At 39.3% G+C, this 23519-nt stretch overlaps 1 protein-coding gene across 7 annotated transcripts in view; it reads left to right on the forward strand.

The window, feature by feature from the left end:
• The window catches only part of PAK3 (p21 (RAC1) activated kinase 3), a 187784-nt gene extending 164485 nt beyond the window's left edge, over nucleotides 1–23299 (forward strand). For 6 of the 7 annotated variants that reach the window (XM_058197185.1, XM_058197187.1, XM_058197182.1 and 3 more), the window contains 8 exons: nucleotides 3369–3432; nucleotides 8189–8237; nucleotides 12032–12144; nucleotides 13270–13387; nucleotides 15032–15131; nucleotides 17068–17264; nucleotides 18760–18897; nucleotides 20744–23298. In XM_058197185.1, coding sequence (XP_058053168.1) covers nucleotides 3369–3432; nucleotides 8189–8237; nucleotides 12032–12144; nucleotides 13270–13387; nucleotides 15032–15131; nucleotides 17068–17264; nucleotides 18760–18897; nucleotides 20744–20833 — 869 coding nt within the window. In that variant the 3' untranslated portion in view covers nucleotides 20834–23298. Of the gene's footprint in view, nucleotides 1–3368; nucleotides 3433–8188; nucleotides 8238–12031; nucleotides 12145–13269; nucleotides 13388–15031; nucleotides 15132–17067; nucleotides 17265–18759; nucleotides 18898–20743 lie in introns of all 7 variants that reach the window. The other variant, XM_058197189.1, reaches the window with a different exon arrangement.
• Nucleotides 23300–23519: the final 220 nt, after the last annotated feature.

A 23519-nucleotide genomic window follows, 5' to 3' on the forward strand; every position in this document is an offset into this window, starting at 1 on the left:
ATGAATTCAGGAAATGATTTAATTCAATAACCAGGTGAAGAATGCTGTATGCACTGCAACCATTCATTTGCAACTTATAACCTCAGTTTGATTGGCCAGAACTCCCTTCCTTCCCTCCCTTCCTCCCTCCCTCCCTCCCTCATTCACTCCATTCCATTCCATTCCATTCCATTCCATTCCAGCCAACTCTGTCTGGTGTATGATATAAATAGAAAATTAAAGCCATATGCCAGAAAATAGAAAAATAAGAAATCTAGAAAATTAAGAACAACCATATGCTAGATAGTAAAAAGGCCACTTTGCTGCCATATTGTGAAGCAAAACATTTATGGCTTAGCAGCATTATTAATGAAGCCCAGTTTGATCTGATTCTGTGCCCTGAATCTCTAAACTCATTTTGCTTCCTTGATTATTGTCAACTTTCATTTCTCTTCCTTTAATAATATAATAGGCACTTGAGTACCATGCTCAAAGGTTTTCCTTTGAGCCAAGTTTGAATTTGAGATGGAAAACTTGCTTGAAATTTCTGTCACGCTTCTGAAGCCTGGATAACTACACATGTTTCTCTGGCTTATTATGAAAAGAATTAAAGATGAATTAAGATTTTTTTTTTAAAAAAAATCTAGGCTACACCTCCTTCCTTTGTTAGTGATGTTTTCTAGTGTCTCCCTGGTTTTCTTCTACCCATCTTTATAAAGATGTCATTGAAGTCTATTTCTCCTCAAATTCATTGTTAATTCTTTTCTGAAATCATGGCAGATAATGACTCACAAATGATCATGGCTGGTAATAACTCATAAAAGAAAATCATGCACCCCACTTTTTATTGTGTTAATATAAATCTTGATACATTGTGTTATTTCAATACACTAATGTTTATCTAATTTAAGATAATTGGATTATTATTTAATACCTTAGAGTACTGGATATAAAAAAGGGGGGGGAGTGAGAAGGAGGATATTCTATCATTATTAGTTACTGAAAGGGCTGAAGGAAAATGATACACCAAGGTATAAAGTATATAATAAACATTTTGGTCTTTGATTAAATTACTTGCTATTGAAATTTTGATTCTGAAATTTTGATACAATTTTACTTAGTTCTCTTTCTCTTTCTCTCTCTCTCTCTCTCTCTGTGCATATCTGTGTGCTTATAGAAAGAAAAATAGATGAACAAAACAAGTTTGAACAAATCTTACCTTGTTCAATTACGTTGTCTACCCATAGCACTGCTGCATATGGTGTACACACTGGATATGCAATTAACTAGATGGCACAAGGTTGAGAAGCTGACCCTTCTGACTTTCCTAAAAAGGATGGTTCAGTGTTTCAACTGCCGCAGGGAAGACAGAAAATACTATTTAGAAGATCTGGCGGGTTGGAACTTTGGATGTGATGCCAAGGTTCTAAATTCGCATTTGCTGATTTGTCTGGAATCAATTCTCAGTCTCTTTTGTTGCATATTGGCACCTAAACCAGTTTGGGTTGATGCCTAAGAACTGTGGTGGCGCAGTAGTTAGAATGCAGTATTGCAGGCTAATTCTGCTGCCTGTCGTCTGCCCGCCATTCGGCGGTTCGATTCTCCTCAGGCTCAAGGTTGACTCAGCCTTCCATCCTTCTGAGGTGGGTAAAATGAGGACCCAGATTGTTGGGGAAAATATGCTGACTCTGTAAACCGCTTAGAGAGGGCTGTAAAGTACTGTGAAGGGGTATATAAGACTAAGTGGTTAGTCTTCTTATCTCTTAATTATGTTGGATGTCCTTGGATAGAAAGGCAATCTAAATGGAACTATTGATGATTCTAGTAGTAGTAATAATAATGGTAATGATTATTTTTAGATGTCTCTTTTTCCTGAAGGAGCCCTATTTTGCAGAAGGACAATAAGGTTTTAAACCATTAATAATCCTTAAAGAAACAATAAATACAGAAATCAAAAGAAGGTTCATTTAGATTAGGGGTCCCCAAGCCCCAGGCCAGGTTCCATTACTGGGCTGTGAGCCGTTTAGAACCTGCTGTGGAAATGACGGGTGAGCCCATGTGCGTGTACACATCTCCAATTGCATGAGTGGCATGCAAACACGTGCATGCACACTCCATTTCTGTAAGTGGTGAGCATGTGTGCCTGCCACTCGTGGAAATGGAACTGTCAGCCACTCATGTAGAACCATCTCCTCTCCCTCCCCCTTTGCCGGTCTGCAAAGCTGGAAAAGTTGGGGAACTCTGACGAGAGAGAGAGAGAGAGAGAGAGAGAGAGAGAGAGAGGGAAAGGATGGATGGATGGATGGGTGGGTGGATGATAGACAGACAGACAGACAGATATGCAATACAAGACATGATGGCTATTATCCTTCAAATAAATTATTAAAAGATTAGTCAGACATTAGTTTTTTGAAATAGACCCCAGTCCATTACAACATCTTCCTTTATTTCAGTCTTTAGTATAACCAGGAAGTAGTTTTTTCCAGTTCTCAACTGAATTTATTATAGGACTAATGTGTTGATGCTTATCATAATGCCATCATAATCTACTGTTGTTTCTCAATTAATTTTAAGTATTTTAGTTTTTTCTAAGTCTGCAACTTTCTGCCAAGAGTGCTCTGCTCAAACCCAAAATTTTCCTAAACATTTATATATAAAACACTTATTCTTCAATATTTCACGAGTTGTTCTGTGAAAATACAGGAATTGTTCACATTGCCAGAATCACGTAAGCTTTCAAGCACAAATGGAAAATGTAATGATAGATTCAACTTGCCAGATCTTGTAGGAGTGCACAAATTTCAAGAGATGTTATGAATTCATTAGATTTTATAGGGTTTTTTTTATTTGAAGGAGAAGCAGTGGGTCTTTGGAAATTTAGGGAGAAGCAAATTATGAATCACACCTGAAACTATTTATGCAACAGGTTGATAGGGAAAATACTCAGTATAGAAAGAATTTGGAATAGCAAGTTTGATTTGCACTTTGTGTAGAATGTTTTTAGGTTTTTTTTAACAAAGCTTACAGGAAGTGTTATTTATCTAAGACTGTACTAGTCTTCTGATTTTGATTCCAAAGGTATAGATTTTGAAACTGAAGCACTATGTGGTTTGTTTTTTTTTAAAAAAAGATGAATGGTGGCACCCAAATGGATATTTTATTTATAACTATTGGGTGACATTGTAGTCTTTTTTAAAACAACTGATCTGTTTTCTTTTGCTTCCTGAATCTCACCTTAATATTTAATTCTTACTGTTCTCCAGACTAAGAATTTCTGACAATATCCAATTTTTCTTTTTTCCAAAATTATTTGGGAATTGTTAACTATTTTTTGTCTTGGCCTTTTAATGTATGTTTTAACCAAGGTCTATTTTTCTTGTTTATTTTAGGAAGTATTGTGAGCGTTGGAGACCCGAAGAAGAAATATACACGGTTTGAAAAAATTGGCCAAGGGTTAGTACTCCTTTCTTCCTTTTCCTTTTTTTTTTTAATTCAAAACGTTTTACCAAAAAAATTTTCCCCTTTCCCCCAACCCCTCCCTTCACTAATCCTCCCCTCCCCTGACTTCCCGGATGAAGCACAAGGTATAGTTAAAAATAAAACAAACATATGCTAAGAAGATTTTCCCCCAAAACTATTATACCAATTTTCCCTCTCTAGTTCTGACTTCCTCCTAACACAACCAAAATCCTTCAAGAAAAAAAATAAATAAATAAAAAATTAACAATTAAGAATAACAAAATATGTAAATCAATAAAACAAATTAATCCTAAAGTATTTAAAACCAACTAAAACATAAAAATCCAATCCAATTCAAAGAATATCTCCCTTATAGCTTCTATAACCATATAATTTTCCCCCCAGGTCTTTCTTACATAAACTCTTTCAAAAATATTCTATTCAAAATACAATACAACACATTATAAAATTTCAATACCAAGAATTACAGTAGCTATTCAAATTTAGTCCATCCTCGTCAAAATCCAGTATAAATCCAAATACCTAGTCTTTTATAATAGATATAAAACATACAATCAACTCATTTCTTCCAGATCTTCCTCACATATTTTTGTCTGTTAATAATTCAAAGGATAATACTTTTGTCTCTTGCCATTTTTTTTGATGCATTAATCTCTGTCTTTCCTTCATTTCTCCTTTTGAAAAGTCAGTCACAATATTGCCTAATAGATCCTTATGTTCAAAAATCCACAAATTACTACCATATATTCCATCAATCCAAAGAGAGAATTCTTGAAAAGCATTAAGCCTGTAAATTTTTTCAGTTCGGGAAACAGCCTCCTGTAGCACAAATTCTGACATTTCATCCAAACTATTTAAAGGAAACTTCTTTACATCAACTTGTTTATACATGATCATATCTTCATATTTATCCATTTTTATTTGTATCTCCTCCATTGCATTTAAGTCCTGTTTCAGTTCGTATTTTTGAATAATTAAATACATTCTTTCTGTGTAATCCTGTATAAAGTCACGAATCCATTCTTCTGAAAGAACCTTCATGGCAAAGTTCTTGCTGAAAATCCCCTTATGAAATACTTAAACAACGTAACATAATCCAACAATCCAGAATCCAACACAATAAGATGAAGTCTCCATTCAGTTTCGATTTCGCAGCAAGGCTGGTCTATTTGCAGTTAGTCTAAAACGCCATTTTAAAAGAAGGAAAAAAAAATAATTTTTCTCTCTTTAAAAAAGGAGGAAGTCAGGAAATCAACAATACTTGCAAACCAATAATTGTTCACTCATGCTTCTTCCGCCTGCTTATAGAAATCCACAAAAAGAAATCAATTGTTAGCAGAACTTGGACACTTTGCATAAGAAAAACAAAGCCCCTAGGAGAATCTACCTCTCTCCCCCCCTGCTCTTTCCCCTGCTCTCTCAACCAGAGAGGGAAAAATTAAGTGGGGAACAGCAGTTTGTAGCTATTTACAATATCCAGTGCGGAGTGCCATAAATTAGCACCCAGCGAGAAAGGTGGTGCCAAGCGGAAGCCCTTCCTTTTCCTTTTTATCATCAGGTTTTCTTCAACATGGACCATCATGTATTACCTGGTATAGAGGTTTATAATTTATAACCTGAAGGCTGTATGTACCACCAAAAAATTAGCATAGCCCCAGAACCAAATTACTACTAAGTATTTAGTATGACATAGATAGACTTAAACCCTCTTCCAAAAGGGTTTACAAAACCAGGAAATATTTTAAAAGGAGATTTCATAATAATATTAATAAGTTAATTATTAAAGAACATACTCATGGGATACAGGTAATCCTCAATTTACGACCATAAAGAAGCTGGGGTGGGTCGAGGACAACTTGCTGTGGCCAACTCCCCGCAGTATAACTCGCCTCAGACAATTCCACACGGGGTAACATGACAAATGTTATCCATCACTATCTAATTGACATTATTTCCATTGACAAAATGGAAATAATATTGAAGAAGCAGTGGTGGATAACATTTATCGTGTTAGTTATCTCACATGGAATTATCCGTGGCAAGTTGTCCCATGGTGACTTGGCAGTGAGATGGCCACAGTGAGTTGGCCACAATGAATTCTCCTATTCCATGCCCCCGGAACCCGGATCCTACTTTCTGTCCACCATGATCCAAATGTTGACACCCTCATCCACCCTGTGTGGATCACGCTGCATGAAAGAAAGAATGGTGCTAACTAGATGCCTGTTCTTAACTTTGGCCTGAAGAGCTATGCTCCATTGATCCTAGAATGTGTCTGCAAGACATCACTTTCTTTATGGGATAGAAATATAAGTGTGTTTAGCTTGAGAGTGTGTGCCCTTGAAAATATGCATAGAGAATTTCTTGCTTTAACTTTTCCCATGGATTGCGCTGCAATGAATTCTAACTGGGAATCATAGGTGCGAATCAATCTTGAAAGGCACTTTCTTTGCCAGTAAATCTTTTTTTTTTAGTCCCCCAAGAGGCTCAGCCTGGATGTAAACAGGCTTTTCTAAATAAAATATACAAATCAGACTCCTCTAAGCTCAGGAGCCATCGTTCTGCCCTGAGAGCCTTGAATACACTGAATTAATTTGTTTATGTAAACAAATTGGATTAAACACCCCTATTAGTCACCAAAAATCCCATTTCCATTTGCATTTATATTAAAATGAAACATTCCCTGCCAGTGAAAACATTGTATTTGATCAAAAGACTAAGTTGAGTGCAGAATGATTAAAATGCAATGGAAATTATCTATCATCAGTAAATCTGTATGAACATAGAGACTGCTAGACTTAATTGCACTAAATAATTCTGGTTACGCTGGTGTTTTGTTGGGATTAAGCAAAGGAGATACCTCTAGTAGCCGCTATTACTATTATTATACTTTTGCTTCTATGGAATGAGATCAGGCAATAGAATTGGGGATGAGATCGCCCATGGATTGCACAGAATTTTCTTGGAAAACAGCTCTGGGATTTCTGAAGCAGCATATATGGTTCTTTAAATAAATACTGGAGCACAACCCTAATCTGAAATTGCCCCTCAGTGGGATTTGTTAACTCAAATAATACAAATCAGAAGACTAGAAATGTATACATTCACCATCTGTCTTCCTTCTCGCTGTTGATGGGTGAAATTTGCAATGGTCTCCATCTCAGAGGCTTTATTTCCTTAATTAAACAAGAAAAACAATCAAGGCAATAATGTACATATGTACATACAGGTATTACAATGGGGCCATATCAGGGGTGAAATCTAAAATTTTTTGCTACCAGTTCTGTGGGTGTGGCCTAATTGGTGGGTGTGGCTTGGTGACCAAGTGGGCGTGGCTTGGTGACAAGATGATTGGTGGGCATGGCCAAGTCGGCATCACTTCTTTGCCTTTTTTGGAGCTACAAAAATAAGATATACCCATTATTTCATGCAGTCAATACTTAAATAATAAGCGAGGTTCACAAAACAGTAAGAGTCACACAAATACTTACAGAAGAGCAATAAAAGTGTTGTCTTCAATGACTCTTCTTGCACCACGGATAATAACGACCTGGAAGGAGATATACCATGATAGACAAATTTAGCCATTTCATACGTAAATAAGAATAACAGGAGCAGGAGCAGCTCACAGCCAAAAAAGCCAAAAAAACAAACAAACCCTTTTACACTGATCCAAATTCAGGCTCTTGGCAACCAGCATGTATTTACAATGGTTGCAGTATTCTGGGGTCTTGTGATTGCTATCTGCAACCTTCCCAGCTGGCTTCTGGCAGGTGGGTAGCGCCTTCTCCTGATCCTGCAGAAGCTCTTTGATACCCCAAACCATGTTATCTTACTGGATCATCTACAAGGCTTGGGGATTGGAGGCATTGTGGGCAATGCAAAAGTGCCTACCGTTCCTGTCCTATTGTTCCCTTTCATTATATCAAATTAATACTTTTACTTATATATATACATATTTTAGCCTATATTTTATATTTTATACATATTCTAGCCTATATATATGTTTATATGATGTGTTGTTGTTTTATGACAATGTTTACATATGCGGTTGTGACAAAATAAAAAAAATATGGCTCCATTCCTTCTTCAATGGATGCTTTGAGACGGTGGTGGTTTGTGGAGATGAGAGCATCTAACATGCGGCACGCCACGTGTCATTTCTCTCTCTCCTGTACTCAACAACTCCATGAAATCCCTGGGGAAGGTCATGTGACTGTTTGGGGTGCAGTATGATCAATCTGCTGATAATTTCCAACTTTACACAGCCATCCCAGCCTGTAGAGAAGAAGCAGTTGACATCCTACCTCAGTGTTTCTCAACCTTGGCAGTTATAAGGTGTGAGGACTTCAACTCCCAGAATTCTCTGTCCAGCAAAAGCTTGGGAAATATTCTCCTATCTTGATGCTTGGGGGCTAAACAAATTTAACTAGGAGAGAACAGGCTGAAGGGAAGAGAATTCAGAGCTTCTAGCATTGATGACATTACCTAGTTTGGCAATGAAACATCTACAAGAAAATCATCACACTCGGAAATCACTAAGGATCCCACAGAAGAGGATTTAGATTCTTCAAACATCTCTATTCAATGTAGAGGTGCTAGGATAGATATGACTCTCATAATCACATTAGGTTGGGAAGCTTGTTGATCTTTCTCATGTTATTATTAAGTTATTTTTGTTCTCTTGCTGATGTGTCACATCTTGATTTCCCTTTTTATTTTTCCTAAGGGCTTCCGGTACTGTTTATACAGCAATAGACATTGCTACAGGGCAGGAGGTGAGTGTGATGCCGTGTGTGTTTCAGGGTTATTTTGCTCTTAAAAACTGAGGACTTGTTTCTTTTCTGGGTGGAAATCCAAAGATTCTCACTGTTTGGACCACTAACCTGATGATGCAGTTCATGGCTTGCATATACATATTCTGCTTATGTCCTAAATGAGATGAAGTCTTATGGGGACAAAGAACAAACCCTTCCCTCCCTCCCTTCCTTCCTCAGGTGTCATGCCAACATATGTAAGTATATAAACACCTGGTAGACTGTTAAAATCCATCCAAGCCAATTCAGATTAGGAATACCTACAGTTCTGTCTTGCAACTTCAAGGATGAGATATCATACTATTTAGTGCAACCTTTAAAACACAGCATTCTTTTTAATGAAAAAAGCATATCAAGTCATAGTAGAAGAAGATCTGGAAAGAGAAGAAAATGAAATGTTACCTGCTACATGATATACATTAGGTGCCCAGAGCCAAGTTCCAGCAACTCTTGGAGAACTCATTCTGGTAGTCTTAAGAAAAAGATAAAAAGCCAAAAGAACTACACAAAGATTTTTTGAATATTGTTGAATATGAGACCATTTGACGGCCGTCTCCAGGAGAGCTTTTTACCAGGTTCGCCTGGTTCGCCAGTTGCGCCCCTTCCTAGACCGGGATGCCCTATGCACAGTCACTCATGCTCTTGTGACATCTCGCCTGGATTACTGCAATGCTCTCTACATGGGGCTTCCCTTGAGGAGCACCTGGAGGCTCCAGTTAGTCCAGAATGCGGCTGCGCGGGTGATAGAGGGAGCCCCTCTTTTCTCCCATGTGACACCACTCCTGCGCAGACTGCACTGGCTACCGGTGGCCTTCCGGGTGCGCTTCAAGGTTTTGGTAACCATCTTCAAAGCGCTCCATGGCTTAGGGCCGGGTTACTTACGGGACCGTCTGCTGCCACCGACTGCCTCCCACCGACCCGTGCGCTCTCACAGGGAGGGACTCCTTGGGGTGCCGTCCGCCAGGCAGTGCCGACTGGCGACACCCAGGGGAAGGGCCTTCTCTGTGGGGGCTCCCACCCTCTGGAATGAACTTCCCCCGGGACTCCATCAACTTCCCGACCTTCGAACCTTTCGCCGCGAGCTTAAGACACATCTATTTATTTGCGCAGGACTGGGCTAGGATTTTAATTTTTAATTTAGTTTTTAATGGGGTTTTATTATTTTAATTATAAATTTTAAATTCGGCCTTATTCAATAAGTTTTTTAATTAGTGTTTTATCTTGTATTTATATTTGTGTATTTGTGTTTTTTAATAGGCTGTAAACCGCCCTGAGTCCCTTGGGAGATAGGGCGGTATAAAAATGTGATTAAATAAAATAAATAAAATAAATAAATAAATATTGTGGGTTGGTTGTATCAGAAAGCACAGGGAAGACAATTTTGCTGCATTGTGTGGATACTATAGTTTAGTGTAGTGGTCACCAACTGGTGGTCCGCGAGATCATTTTAGTGGTCCGCAGAAAAATTATTTGCATTTTTATATTGCACTAAATCAGGGGTCCTCAGACTAAGGCCCCTGGGCCAGATACATGCAGTGAGCATTTGTGTTGCTGCAGAGAGTCTCCCCCTTCAGGGTTTTTTTGTGTGGGTTGGAGGGGGGCAGAAATTCTGACTCGGGATCTGCTTCAGCCTCCTAGTGCGGGGTTTTGGACGAAGGCTGGAGGGAAGTGCCACTGGTGGCAAAGAGCCGGAGGGCCTCGTTCCAGTGGGACAGCATCATGGCCTGGAACTGGCTGACCATCTCAGCTCACTTAAGCCTCCAGGCGCTGGTACCTGGCCTTGCACTCCTGCAGGTCTTCCCTCTGCTTGGAAAGCCTATGCTCGTAGTCCTCAGTGAGGTGCTTCTGCTGAGCCTCCTTCTTGGCCAGATCCAATTTGAACTGAGCCAGCTCTTTTGCCAACTCTTTCTCATGGTGGTTGCTTAGCTCCAACAACTGTTTCCTGTTGGGGCCCTAAGGAGCCCAGGCAGACAGGTGAGGAGTAGCTAGGAGGGGATGGGCGAGTACAGGCCAGTGAGGCACCCCTCAACGCGAGTGACATTGAGTTGCCCACGCCCACTCAGTCACATGCCCACTTAGCCATGCCCACTCAGCCAGTCATTAGGCAGATCATATTAGTGGTCCGCAGGATTTAAAATTATGAATTTAGTGGTCCCTGAGGTCCGAAAGGTTGGTGACCCCTGGTTTGGTGCGTGATCTCATGTACTCTCAGTGGGTGATACAGTCCAGCTTCTACATTAAATGGCTGGAGAAGCAGATGTTAAAATCCAGCTGCTGTGTTAATTAATACAACACTCACCTTTCTATCCAAGTATTTGAGTGCCTTGCTGAAACATTTCCTACTTATTATTATTATTATTATTATTATTTATTATATTTGTATACCGCCCATCTCCCGAAAGACTCAGGGCGGTTCACAGCCAGAAAAAACAACAGAAAACATATAATACATATAAACAGCTAAAAGAATAGACAGTTAAATTCAATTGATGCCCTAAAACTTTTAAATACAAATTTAAAACCTCATTTAAACCCCTTTTTTAAAAATCCCAATTTAAAAACTACGTTCAAGCTAGTCCTGCTCTTCGAAACAGCAGCGTCTTCAGCTCGCGGCGGAAGGACCTGAGATCGGGGAGTTGACGAAGCCCCAGAGGGAGCTCATTCCAGAGGGTAGGGTCTTAAGGGTCTTATCATTAATTCTTAACAGTTGGATAAAATCTTTGATTTCCAAAGATGTCAGTAGATACCAATTAAAGAAAGATCTCTGTAAAGACCTAAGATTTTCTATGTAAATGCCCATGGTGGTCAGTTGACCCTATTAATTAGAACAAAGAAAAAAATCAATGGTGGGTCAAAGATTATTTTAAAGCTTCCCAATGACATGTAATGTATTTGAGATGATGTGCCATTATTTATATTGACTGAAAGGCAATCCACATGTTGATTGATCAAAGCAGAAAATGACTTTGAACTACCTCTAGTTTGGTTTAAACTGAGTTATCATCTCCATACAGGAAGTCCTTGACTTACAACCACAATTGAGGCCCAAATTTTTGTTGTTAAATGAGATATTTGTTAAATGAGTTTTGCCCCATTTTATGACCTTTCTTGCTACAGTTGTTAAGTGAATCACTGAAGTTAATAAGTTACTAACCTGGCTGTTAAGTGAATCTAGCTACCTCATTGACTTTGTCAAAAGGTCTCAAAAAGTGATCACATGACTCTGGGACACTGCAATGGTCATAAATATGAACCAGTGGCGAAGCATCTGAATTTTGATCACATGATCATGGGGATACTGCAAAGGTCATAATTTTTTAAAAAACGTGCATAATTCACTTTTTTCAGTGATGTTGTAACTTTGAACAGTCATTAAATGAACAGCTGTAAGTCAAGGACTACCTGTATTTGTGCTCTTCTCACAATTGGGTCAGAATGACCCAAACTGAGAAGGAAGAGTGTTCATAACGATTAACTTCTATATGTGAGATTTCTATTCTCATACATTAACTTCAATATCTGTGATGGAATGTGAGAAATTTGGGGAAAGGAGGTACTGAGAAAACAATCAGAGAAGAAGCGAGAGGAGCCCCCAGTTACTTAACAGACAGATATTGTATGCAAAGTGGCTTAAATACAAATTTTAATGTTGCCATTGCCTTAATCTGCTAGGCCTTACTATGGAGTGTTTATAATACAATAATTGTATGATTTTTCTTATCCTCTCCCTCGTTTTGGGGATAATATGATTCCAGGTGGCAATAAAGCAGATGAATCTTCAGCAACAACCCAAAAAGGAATTAATAATCAATGAAATTCTGGTCATGAGGGAAAATAAGAATTCCAACATTGTGAACTATTTAGACAGGTAAGTAACCCCAAGCATTGCTTTCTTTCATCAATTTTTACTGTTTTCTGTTATTGTTAGAAACACTGTAGAAAGACGGCGGTGTTGGTCTGTGATAGCAAACATTCTAAAGAAATTTTAACAAATTCTACGAAAAGACATAAACTTTCATGACTTCAATACTCACCCTTTTCCCTAAAATGTATTAATCAGGAAAGTCCTACCTGATTCCTTCTAAGGTTTATTGTCGGAAAGTTTGCACTAGCTTTCAGTGAGATGCTTCTTGACTTGGAAGCACCTTTATTTTATTTTATTTATTTATTTATTTTATTTTGTCACAACAATATATGTAGGAATCATACAAAAGATTATATAGTATATAAACATATATGGGTAAATATAAGGAGGTATAAGCATATATATAGAAAGAAGAAAAGAAAAACAATAGGACAGGAACGGTAGGCACGTTTGTGCGCTTATGCACGCCCCTTATGGTCCTCTTAGGAATGGGGTGAGGTCAATAGTAGAAAGTTTTTGGATAAAGCTTTTAGGATTATGGGAAGAGACCACAGAGTCAGGTAAAGTATTCCAAGCACTGATGATTCTGTTACAGAAGTCATATTTTCTGCAATCTAGATTAAAGCGGTTGACATTAAGTTTAAATCTATTAGTTGCTCTAGTATTATTGCAATTAAAGCTGAAGTAGTCTTTAACCGGAAGGACATTACAATAGATGATTCTGTGAGTTAAACTTAGGTCTTGTCGAAGGCGACGGAGTTCCAAGTTTTCTAAGCCTAGGATTTCAAGTCTGGTGGGATAGGGTATTCTATTGTTTTCAGAGGAATGGAGAACTCTTCTTGTAAAATATTTCTGGACACGTTCAATTGTATTGATGTCAAAGATGTGGTGAGGGTTCCAAACAGGCGAGCTGTATTCTAGAATTGGTCTAGCAAATGTTTTATATGCTCTGGTTAGTAGTGTGGTGTTTTTGGAAATTTTGAATTATTGATTTAATAATATTGCAACATTATTGTAAATCTTTTTCAAGAGAATCTTATCCTGAAATGTTTTAATTTTGGAATGATTTGCAGCAAAATATTGACCTGTAACTGCGTGAATGCATCCTTTTTTTTTTTTTTTTTTCAGTTATCTTGTTGGAGATGAACTCTGGGTTGTAATGGAGTATTTGGCTGGGGGTTCCTTGACAGATGTGGTTACAGAAACATGCATGGATGAAGGACAAATTGCTGCTGTCTGCAGGGAGGTAAGAAATGCTGGGCTGAGAAAATACAATAGTGGATATCTTTATGATAAAGTAAACCTTACCTTTTTAAACAATAATTCCACGACTTACCAAAGTAGGATTCTGCTGAAATTGTTTCTGTTCTAGTGTGCTACCACTGTCAAGGCATTGCAATTAATCTGGTCAATTTATAATCATAGTTTCTCACAGTTGTACTGTCAACTGTCCGGTTGGCGAATCCAAAAAAAGAAACTTCTGAGACATTATTTTATCAAGAGTACAAACTTTACTGAATAAATCCACATTGGCACAGAAGAAGCAGAAACAACTCTGTGCTTCCCACACAAAAGCACACATAGCTCATTCCCCCTTTCCTCACGGGCCACCCCACACTCCATTATGCCTACCAATCACTTCTGTTCATTTTGTTTTGAGAACCCTCTGACCACTGCTGTGGCCTCTGCTCTGGGTGTCCTTGAGGAGGGGAGTTATGTCTCACTGGAATCAATAATTTTATTTATTTATTTATTTATTAAATTTTTATACCGCCCTTCTCCCGAAGGACTCAGGGCGGTGTACAGCCAAAATAAAACAAAATATGTACAATTTAAAACAACATTTAAAAAGAGCAAATTTTAAAGGCTGATTATTAAAATTTAGATTTAAAAATTTAAAAATATTTAAAAATTTAAAAAAATTCAACACTAATTATGCCAGTCCCGCTTTAATAAATAAATATGTTTTGAACTCACGACGGAAGGTCCGAAGATCAGGCACTTGACGCAGGCCAGGGGGAAGTTCGTTCCAGAGCGTCACTGCCCCCACAGAGAAGGCCCTACTCCTGGGGGCCGCCAGCCGACACTGTTTGGCGGACGGCACCCTGAGGAGACCCTCTCTGTGAGAGCGTACGGGTCGGTGGGAGGCAAAGGGTAACAGCAGGCGGTCTCGTAAGTACCCGGGTCCTAAGCCATGGAGCGCTTTAAAGATAGTTACCAAAATCTTGAAGCGCACCCGAAAGACCACAGGAAGCCAGTGCAAGCTACAGAGCAGCGATGTCACATGGGAGCCACGAGCGGCTCCCATTACTACTCGCGCAGCCGCATTCTGGACTAACTGCAGCCTCCGGCAAATACAAATAATGCTCTGATGACTCACACCTGCATTCCAATCAACCCCCTCCCCCAATTCTTTGTCAAGCTGTGAGCAAAGTGGAATATAGGTGAAAGTTTAAGTCAGTCTTGACATGCATTATTTTTGATATGTGATTGTATCCAGTCTAGATGCTCATTAAGACTATTTATGGCAAGGGAACTATGTGATTAATGAATACATCACTTTCTCCCTATTATTTACGTTTTCAAGGCCATGTTGACTTCTAGCAATTGCTTGGACTTATGATTGGATAAAATTGAGGAATTGTGTGGTGGTTGACCAGAATTTTGAAAGTAACTTTCCATCTGGTAGGAAAAAGAACGTTAATGGTCCTAGGACAAAGTTGAACTATATTCTTAAGCAGAAGCTGTTCACTCCCCCTTGTAATCCATAAATCACCATTAAATTGAAAATAGTACCGCTTCCTGCCTCTCCTGTGTGTCAGAAGTTTGCTCTTGGTTTCTACATTTCCCTCTTTAAAATATGTTCTTGTGTTACTATTGCTGTTGTTAGTGCCTGCAAGCATTAGACTTCTTACATTCAAACCAAGTGATCCATAGAGACATCAAGAGTGACAACATACTTCTTGGGATGGACGGATCTGTGAAACTCAGTAAGTACCCTCTCTGCTTGTTGTCCTCTCTGTCCTACCTAGACAGCTATTGCTTTCTCTGAGAAGAAGGTGGTAAAAATCTCCTTCCACAAATATTTTTTTCTTCTAAGATTAAATTACAGCATGAAACAGAAATTTGGTTGGATTTATTTCGTCACCTTTGTAGGAATGTCATCAATCACTTAAGAGTGTCTATCACTGTGTATTTTGTGAATCTATGTAATGAGCAAAAGGAATAATCTTGAGAAAGAAGAAGAAGAGTCGCAATGGTCAGATGAAAGAAATTGGAGTCTGGGACAGAGCAGTAACCTGAGAAAGTGTCTCAGACAAGACCCTCATTAGTTCTCGTGAAGATAAAGAGAGAGAGGCAGGAAGCACACTCAGGCTTAAAAGGATCTTTTATTATAACCATACAATAAAAATATTTTTAGTGTTCATTACTTGGGTTTCCTGGTCTGGTCTACCTTGAAGGGCTGACATGAGTCTTGCAAGTTTGAATATGCTTCTTCCCTCCCCTGTGGTGGAACCACTGACTGAAGTAGAGGAGGCCCTAGTAGAAAAGGTCAAAAGAAGCTAAGAATCAATTCAGAGGAGGAAACATTTGAGTTCAAACCCTTAGGTCTATATCTGCCATTCCCATAGGAATTCAGAGAGTCTGGCAGGATTTTTGTAAATGGGTGATCAACAATGAAGAAACCTCTCTGACCCATTCTCAGAGGTGTTCTGGTTGCTTGTGCCTGATACATGCTTTATCTTCAAGAGAACTAACGGAAATCGTATCTGAGATGCTTTTTCAAATTATGATTCTGCTCTGGACTCAGATTTCTTTTATTTGACGTCTTGCTGGTGGCTCTTTTTCCTCTCCTCAAGGTTATTCCTTCTGCCCATTATAGCCAGGTACTCTGAATTATGGGATGGCCTTTCCTGCTTTCCTGCTTTTGGATATTATTACTATAGATTTGAAGACCTGATGATTCACTCAATCATCTGGATTTCATTGACTAGCTTGATTTAATATTGCTTGATGTTTGCTGTTGTATCTCTTATTTAGTTTAATAATTGTTTTGCACCGTTTTATCCATCCTGAAATCGATGATTATAGTAGATCATATAGCTATAAAAGAATTAATTAAGGCCTGGTAGCACTGGTTTCCAAGGCTTAATGGATCACTAATCATGGCAGAAATGAACAGTTGGAATATTGGAATCAACCCAAGAAATTTAAGACAACAGAGGGTGCAGTTAAACTCCATTTTAAAGGCCGGGCAATATGTAAAATGATACATACATGAGTGTATCTGTATCAATAAGGATTAGTGCCCAAAGGATACTTACTTATTTTATTAAATGCAATACAGCCCCACTAACAATACTTTCAGTTGTACATTTATGAAGTGTTAAAAAATAAAACAACCATGCTTACTTAAAGAAATTAAATAGATAAGAAATTATAAAATCAAAGACTTTGGTACCGTTAGCTCTGTTAGGCATCAGGCAATACCTTAAAGCAAGGTTGGGCAATTAATTTTCCCAAGGGACCATATGAGAAATGGACTTTTGTGGAGGGATGAACCAACAGGCTGAATTGTCCCAATGGTGCTCTTTCCAAAAGGCAGCTGGGTTTTCTTGATCTATTTTCTTTAAAAACATTTTGCTTCTCATTCCAAGAAGCTTTTTCAAAGCAAATAAATAACCAAGAAAGTCCAGTTGCCTTTTGAAAAAAGCACTTTTGGGACAATAATGACCTGGATGATTGAAAATCTCCATAGACAATAAGCTGAGCTGTTCTGCTCAATTGCAGAAATGGTATAGGGTCTCTTGCTTGAGCAGAGGGTTGAACTAGAAGACCTCCAAGGTCCCTTCTAACTCTGTTATTTTATGTTCTATGATCGGTATGATTTCTACAGTAATAATCTCTATTTTCTGTTACCTGCAGCTGATTTTGGCTTCTGTGCTCAGATAACTCCTGAACAGAGCAAGCGGAGTACAATGGTGGGGACACCTTACTGGATGGCTCCTGAAGTGGTCACAAGGAAAGCGTATGGCCCCAAAGTGGACATTTGGTCTTTAGGAATCATGGCAATAGAAATGGTAGAAGGAGAACCTCCGTATCTCAATGAGAATCCTCTCAGGGTAAGATCAACATTCTACACTGTTATGTTTGAGTCCTTCCAAACTTGAGAGTGTAGTGGAATTCACTGGAGTGTACAGCCACCACAGCCAAATCACGGACTAAGTAGGACAGACATTTCTAGCTGTCTAGCCTAGAAAAGGCGGTGGGGAAAAATTCTCCTGCAGCTTTTCCCTACTGTAGAAGGTATTGAGATAACAGCCCATGCATTCCTTCTTCAGGGTTATATAAATACCAGCTTAGCTCAGAAAGAGAGAGATGAGAAAGTAACTCAGGATTGTCCCACCTTGATTCCCTTGGGTACAAAGAGTGCAGGGAGAGAGAACTCTGTTAGACTTTCAGAATTGATGTCAACCCTTTCAGGTAAGCTATGTCATGAAATTGCCTCTACAAGACTACTTGAACTCTCCTTTATTGCAGAAGATAGAAGTCCTTTGATTAATTGATCGAAACAGGGTTATTTTGGTCAAAACTCTGACAAAATGACCCTTTCCCCCTTTTGAAGCTCTGCACAGAAAAACTTGGTTTGCTCTGATAAGTAAAGCTCACCCGTTTGAGCCCTTCTCAAAATTACACTGACTGTACAGGTAGTCCTCAACTTACAACCATTTGTTTAATACCCATTCAAAGTTACAACAGCATTGAAAAAAAAGTGACTTATGACCAGTCCTCTCATTTAAAACCATTCGGGAGAAGGGCGGTATAGAAATTAAATTATAAATAAATAAAAATAAATAAATAAATTGCAGCCATGCCCACAGTCCCATGATCAGAAGTGGGTGCTTGCCAACTGTTTACAATATTTGCAGCATCCCGGGGTCATGTGATCACCATTTGTGATCTGACCACTTGGCTTCCAACAAGCAAAGTCAATGGGTAAAGCCAGAATTGCTTAACAAGCGCATGATTGACTTAACAGTTGCAGTGGTTCACTTAACAACGGTGCCAAAGAAGGTAATAAAATCAGGTGCCGCTCGCTTAACAATATCCTTGCTTAGTCACAGAAATTCTGGTCCCAATTGTGGCCGTAAGTCGTATTTTGCTCTTTTTCTTATAGAATAGAATTTTATTGGCCAAGTGTGATTGGACACACAAGGAATTTGTCTTGGTGCATATGCTCTCAGTGTACATAAAAGAAAAGATACCTTCATCAAGGTACAACATTTACAACACAAATGATGGTCAATATATCAATATAAATCATAAGGATTGCCAGCAGTAATCATTACAAGTTACAGTCATACAATCATAAGTGGAAAGAGATGGGTGATGGGAATGATGAGATTAATAGTAGTGCAGATTCAGTAAATAGTTTGAAAGTGTTGAGGGAATTATTTGTTTAGCAGAGTGATGGCGTTCGGGAAAAAACTGGTTCTTGTGTCTTATAGGAGAAGAATATGCGTGTGATGAGGTGTATCTGACCATCCTCCTAAATAAAAGAGAAGGTAGAACAGTTGCCTTCATGGGATTGATTCAATTTGTTATTTTATCTCGCAGGCCTTGTATTTGATAGCTACCAATGGGACACCAGAACTCCAGAATCCTGAAAGACTTTCTGTGGTTTTCCGGGACTTTTTGAACCGCTGCCTTGAGATGGATGTTGACAGGCGAGGGTCTGCAAAAGAACTCTTGCAGGTAAATGAAGGAAAAGCATAATCGGTTGACGAGGCATAGCTCTTATGGAGATTCTCTTTGACAGGGCAGCCTGACTGGGCAAGCTCTTTATAAATTTTGCCCCCTTGTATATTTGATACATTAGAGCAACAGGGTCCATGAAAAAAGGGGGAAAGATTAAAAAGTCAAGATGCAGGGTTGCAACAGCCATCCTGATTTTTTTTTCATGCCCTTGCATCATTGGTTTTATGTGGGGACCCGGACAGAGGAAGTCAATCGTCCTGAGTTTGGAAAACCATGGGAACTGGATGGATGTTTGCATTCCAGCTTGATTTGTTTTTAATTTGCAAACTGATTTCCTGGTAAAAGGGTCATATCAATTAGATTTGAGCTTTTGTTAAAAGGGCATGCAGACCATGCAGAAATATCCATTAAACCTCCACCCAGTGGTAGGATTCAGCCAGTTCGCACCACTTCGGGAGAACCAGTTGTTAACTTTCTGAGCAGTTTGGTGAACTGGTTGTTGGAAGAAATCATTAGGGCAGAGAACCGGTTGTTAAATTATTTGAATCCCACCACTGCCTCCACCCGTTTAAAGATACCTGTTTCAGTTTGATATCTTCACTCAATTTATGGATTCACAAGATGGCAGCTGTTTGAAGAGCTGATTTGATCACCTCTGAATCTAAATTAACTGTGGCCCAGCTCTAAGTCATATATGTCTTTGGGTTAGATTTGCTTCCTGTACAGCATCAGATGACCAGTTTCCTTCAAAATTCCTCTTGAGAAGAAGCATAAAACTGAATGTGCCTAGATCAGAGGTGGATTTCAGCAGGTTCTGACCAGTTCTGGAGAACCAGTAGCAGAAATTTTGAGTAGTTTGGAGAACCAGTAAATACCACCTCTGACTGGCCCCGCCCCCATCTATTCTTTGCCTCCCAAGTCGCAGCTGATTGGGAGGAAATGGGGATTTCGCAGTAACCTTCCCCTGGAGTGGGGAGAGAATGGAGATTTTACAGTATCCTTCTCCTGTCACGCTCACCAAGCATGCCCACAAAACAGTAGTAAAAAAATTTGAATCCCGCCTAGATCCATTTTTCTTGGTTAATTTCCCAACTGTTAGCAATACCAATAGACTTAGATACCACTTCATAGTGAGAAAGAGTCTTTGTTTCTGATGCAACACTAGCTCACTCTCCTGGAGTGCACCTTGGGAAGTGCACTAGCTTGTACAAATACAGAGCTAGTAAATTGGCAGCCAAACTACTACAGGTAGTTCTCGACTTGCAACAGTTTGTTTAGTGGCCATTCAAACTTACAATGGCACTTAAATATGTGTCTTATGATAGCTTTTCAGAGTTACGACTTCATGTTTCTGTTCTATTTCTATTTCTTTCATTTATTGAGTTGAGCTGTATTTTGCATGGGGGGGAGGGGCCTGCACCAAGGGAGGCTCATTCAATTTCATTATACACATGTTGTGCATTGACTATAAAGGTTTGATTTGATTTGATTTGCTGTGTCCCAAGGGCATGTGATCCACTTTTGCAACCCTCTGACAAGCAAAGTCCATGGGGAAGCCAGATTCACTTAACAACCAGGTTACTAATGTATCAACTGCAGTGATTCAGTTAACTACTGTGGCGAGAAAGGTTGTAGAATGTACAAAACTCAGTTAACAAATGTCTCACTTAATAGAAATTTTGGGCTCAATTGTGCCCTAAGTCAAGGACTACCTGTATTCTGCATTAGCGTTGTAGTCTTTTGGCTAATGTAACAATGCCATATACTACATAAATAAATAATTTACCTACCTGTCTCACTGTCACAGTTACTAAACGGATAAATTATTTTCTTTTTCTTCCAGCACCCGTTTTTAAAACTGGCCAAGCCGCTGTCCAGCCTGACCCCCTTGATTATTGCTGCAAAAGAGGCTATAAAGAACAGTAGCCGCTAGTCTCTCGAATAGCACAGGCCCATTCTTTTTCTGCAGGACTGAACACCAGACCAACAAACTCTGTTACACCTTGGACTCTCCTGTGGCCAGACGGGCAGGCGATGAGCGACACTGTCAATGGGGGAAGGGAAGCAGGAATGACCTGTCCCGCTGCCCTAGAGGAGACACCACTGATCACATCTCTTCTTTCCACTGAGAATCCCTTAATTTATTTCTGAGGTGAATGGAAGCTTCTGGAGCAGAAGCTAGACTGGATGTTTCTTTTGCTCTTGCGGTGTTTCCAGGGGACCACAGCACTGCATGACTCAACTCACTGGGACAGAAGTGGTGACACCCCCCAACCCCCCCAAAAACAGCTCTCCTTTCTTTTTTGTTTGGCTTTCTGCTTCACCTTACCAGGAAGAATCCAAACTGTTCACTAGCTCCTGGTCAGCTGGCTTTGGTTCTAAGAAGAGGCGACTCACAAATGAAGGCTTGCTTTATTTAACCAAAAAAAAAGTGGGGGGGGAGAAAATCGTAGTAACAGTGATGATGACGATGACAGTAAACCCAGCAGTTGATCAATCACAGCATCTTCTTGTGGGGGGTTATCCTTTGAAATAGATGAGACAGAGAGCATTGCAGTCTTGAGAGCCTAAAAGAGAACAATGTCGTTATGTTGATGATGTCACCTTGACGTCATGGTGATGATGTCACAATGCATATTGGTGCTTTTGTGTCGAGTTTTTTTTTTTCCTTCCCCAAATTAAAAAGAAAAGATGTTGAAGTAGAGAAAGGAACCACGTGAGCTGACTTGAATGGAATGGCAGAACTACTTTCATATCTGGCAATAGGATCGATCCTGCAAAGGTGCCTATCCTCTTCTCCAGAATCCTGAGTGCTTCTTCTCCAGAGCAGCTCCTGAGGCTCATTTCTCCGGGGCTGCTCCATTCCACATTCTGGAGGGTCAGACCCACTCCCTATTTATTGTCTTAATTGCCCCATGCTTAAATTCAAATCCACTGAAAGAAATTTCCTTTCAAATTGGAGAACTTCTTAATATGAAACCTGATCAGTCATCCCACCCGGATGAAGAGACTATCTTGCAGGAAAGAAAGTCTCCTAGGGCATCAGTCTGAATCCAGGTGAAAGCTAACTTTAAACTCTGCACTTATTTTGATATGTGGATTGAATTTCTTTTTCCCCCATCACAATCTGAATTTTTAAAAAGGAAAAAAAAATCAACTCTGCAGTTGTGAAGCTAAGTTTTCCAGTAAAACAGGATTTGGGAAAGGGATACGTGCTGAGGCACATGCCCAACTTTTGAGAGAACTGATGTGAAATGGGACTTACTGAGCCCTCTGCCCATGCTTGAGGAGCTCAGAAGGAGGAAGGTTTGAAGAGGAGCATTGCCAGAGAAACGGTTCAATCACAGAGAGCATGAAAAATGCAGCAATACATAATCTGATGGGATTATTTTACTTCCCCCAAGCCTGTGAACTGTGACCTAACCTACAAAGCATTGAATCTGGAATTTCTGAACTCCCTGTATTGCTGAAATCTAGCAATTACTGTGAATATCTGTTGATGAAGCAAATAGCTTTGATTAAACAAATTTGTGTTGATGTTTCTTCCAATCTGAGTAGGACATATCTGATTCTTCTTTTTTCTTCCCTAAACATGAGCAATTTAAAAATAAGTTGATGGGTTTTTTTGGTTTTTTTTTTAATTTACATTTATACCCCGCCCTTCTCCAAAGACTCAGGGCGGCTTACACTATGTTAAGCAATAGTCTTCATCCTATTTGTATATTATATACAAAGTCAACTTATTGCCCCCAACAATCTGGGTCCTCATTTTACCTACCTTATAAAGGATGGAAGGCTGAGTCAACCTTGGGCCTGGTGGGACTTGAACCTGCAATAATTGCAGGCAGCTGTTGTTAATAACAGACTGTTTAGCAGTCTGCGCCACTCAAGGACCAACAAGATGTTGGTTTGCCAGCTATCTTAACTACCCTGTGTTTCTCTCCAAAGTATTGTAAGCATTTCTTGATGGTTTCTACACGTCACTCTGTTTTCAAGTAGTAGAATAAGACCATTTCTTGGTCAGTTGGCCGTCCTAGTTATTGCTGCACTTTAATTTGAGATGAAAATGTTGGACGGTGTGTATTTCAGATATTAACAATGTTGAATTTGGCATGAAGGTAATTGGGGGGGGCAGAGCTCCCTAAAAAAGATGAGTATCAAAGGAAGGTGGTGAGAAAGAAGATGTTAAATTTCAAAACAAGAGATCAGTGGACCCATTATGGAAGCAAGATCTATGATCTCTGCACACTCACTATGTTGTACCCATTTTGGGGAAACTATAGCACTCTCTGATTTAATGCAGTACAGCTGTCTATCAAATAGTTATTTTGAACATTGTCCTACCTGATGGCAGGTCATCCTGTCTTGGTTTCTCTAAAGGCATTGGGACAGAAGTATCATGTGCCTGATGTTAGCATTCTTTTCTTTTTGCGGATATTATAGATAATAAGGAAAGAGCATGGAGGTTCATTTCTGTTTGAAAATTTTGGTGGGGATATCTAAATGGGTTTTTATTTGATTAAGCTGTCTTGGATCTTATGATAGCTGAAAGTCAAGATGTTCTCAAGCCTACCTGAACTTCAGATGACTGCATCACTACAGTTTCTCAGCAGTCTTAT

This window comes from Ahaetulla prasina, chromosome 11 (assembly GCF_028640845.1).
Source record: "Ahaetulla prasina isolate Xishuangbanna chromosome 11, ASM2864084v1, whole genome shotgun sequence".
NCBI classification, from domain to species: domain Eukaryota; kingdom Metazoa; phylum Chordata; class Lepidosauria; order Squamata; family Colubridae; genus Ahaetulla; species Ahaetulla prasina.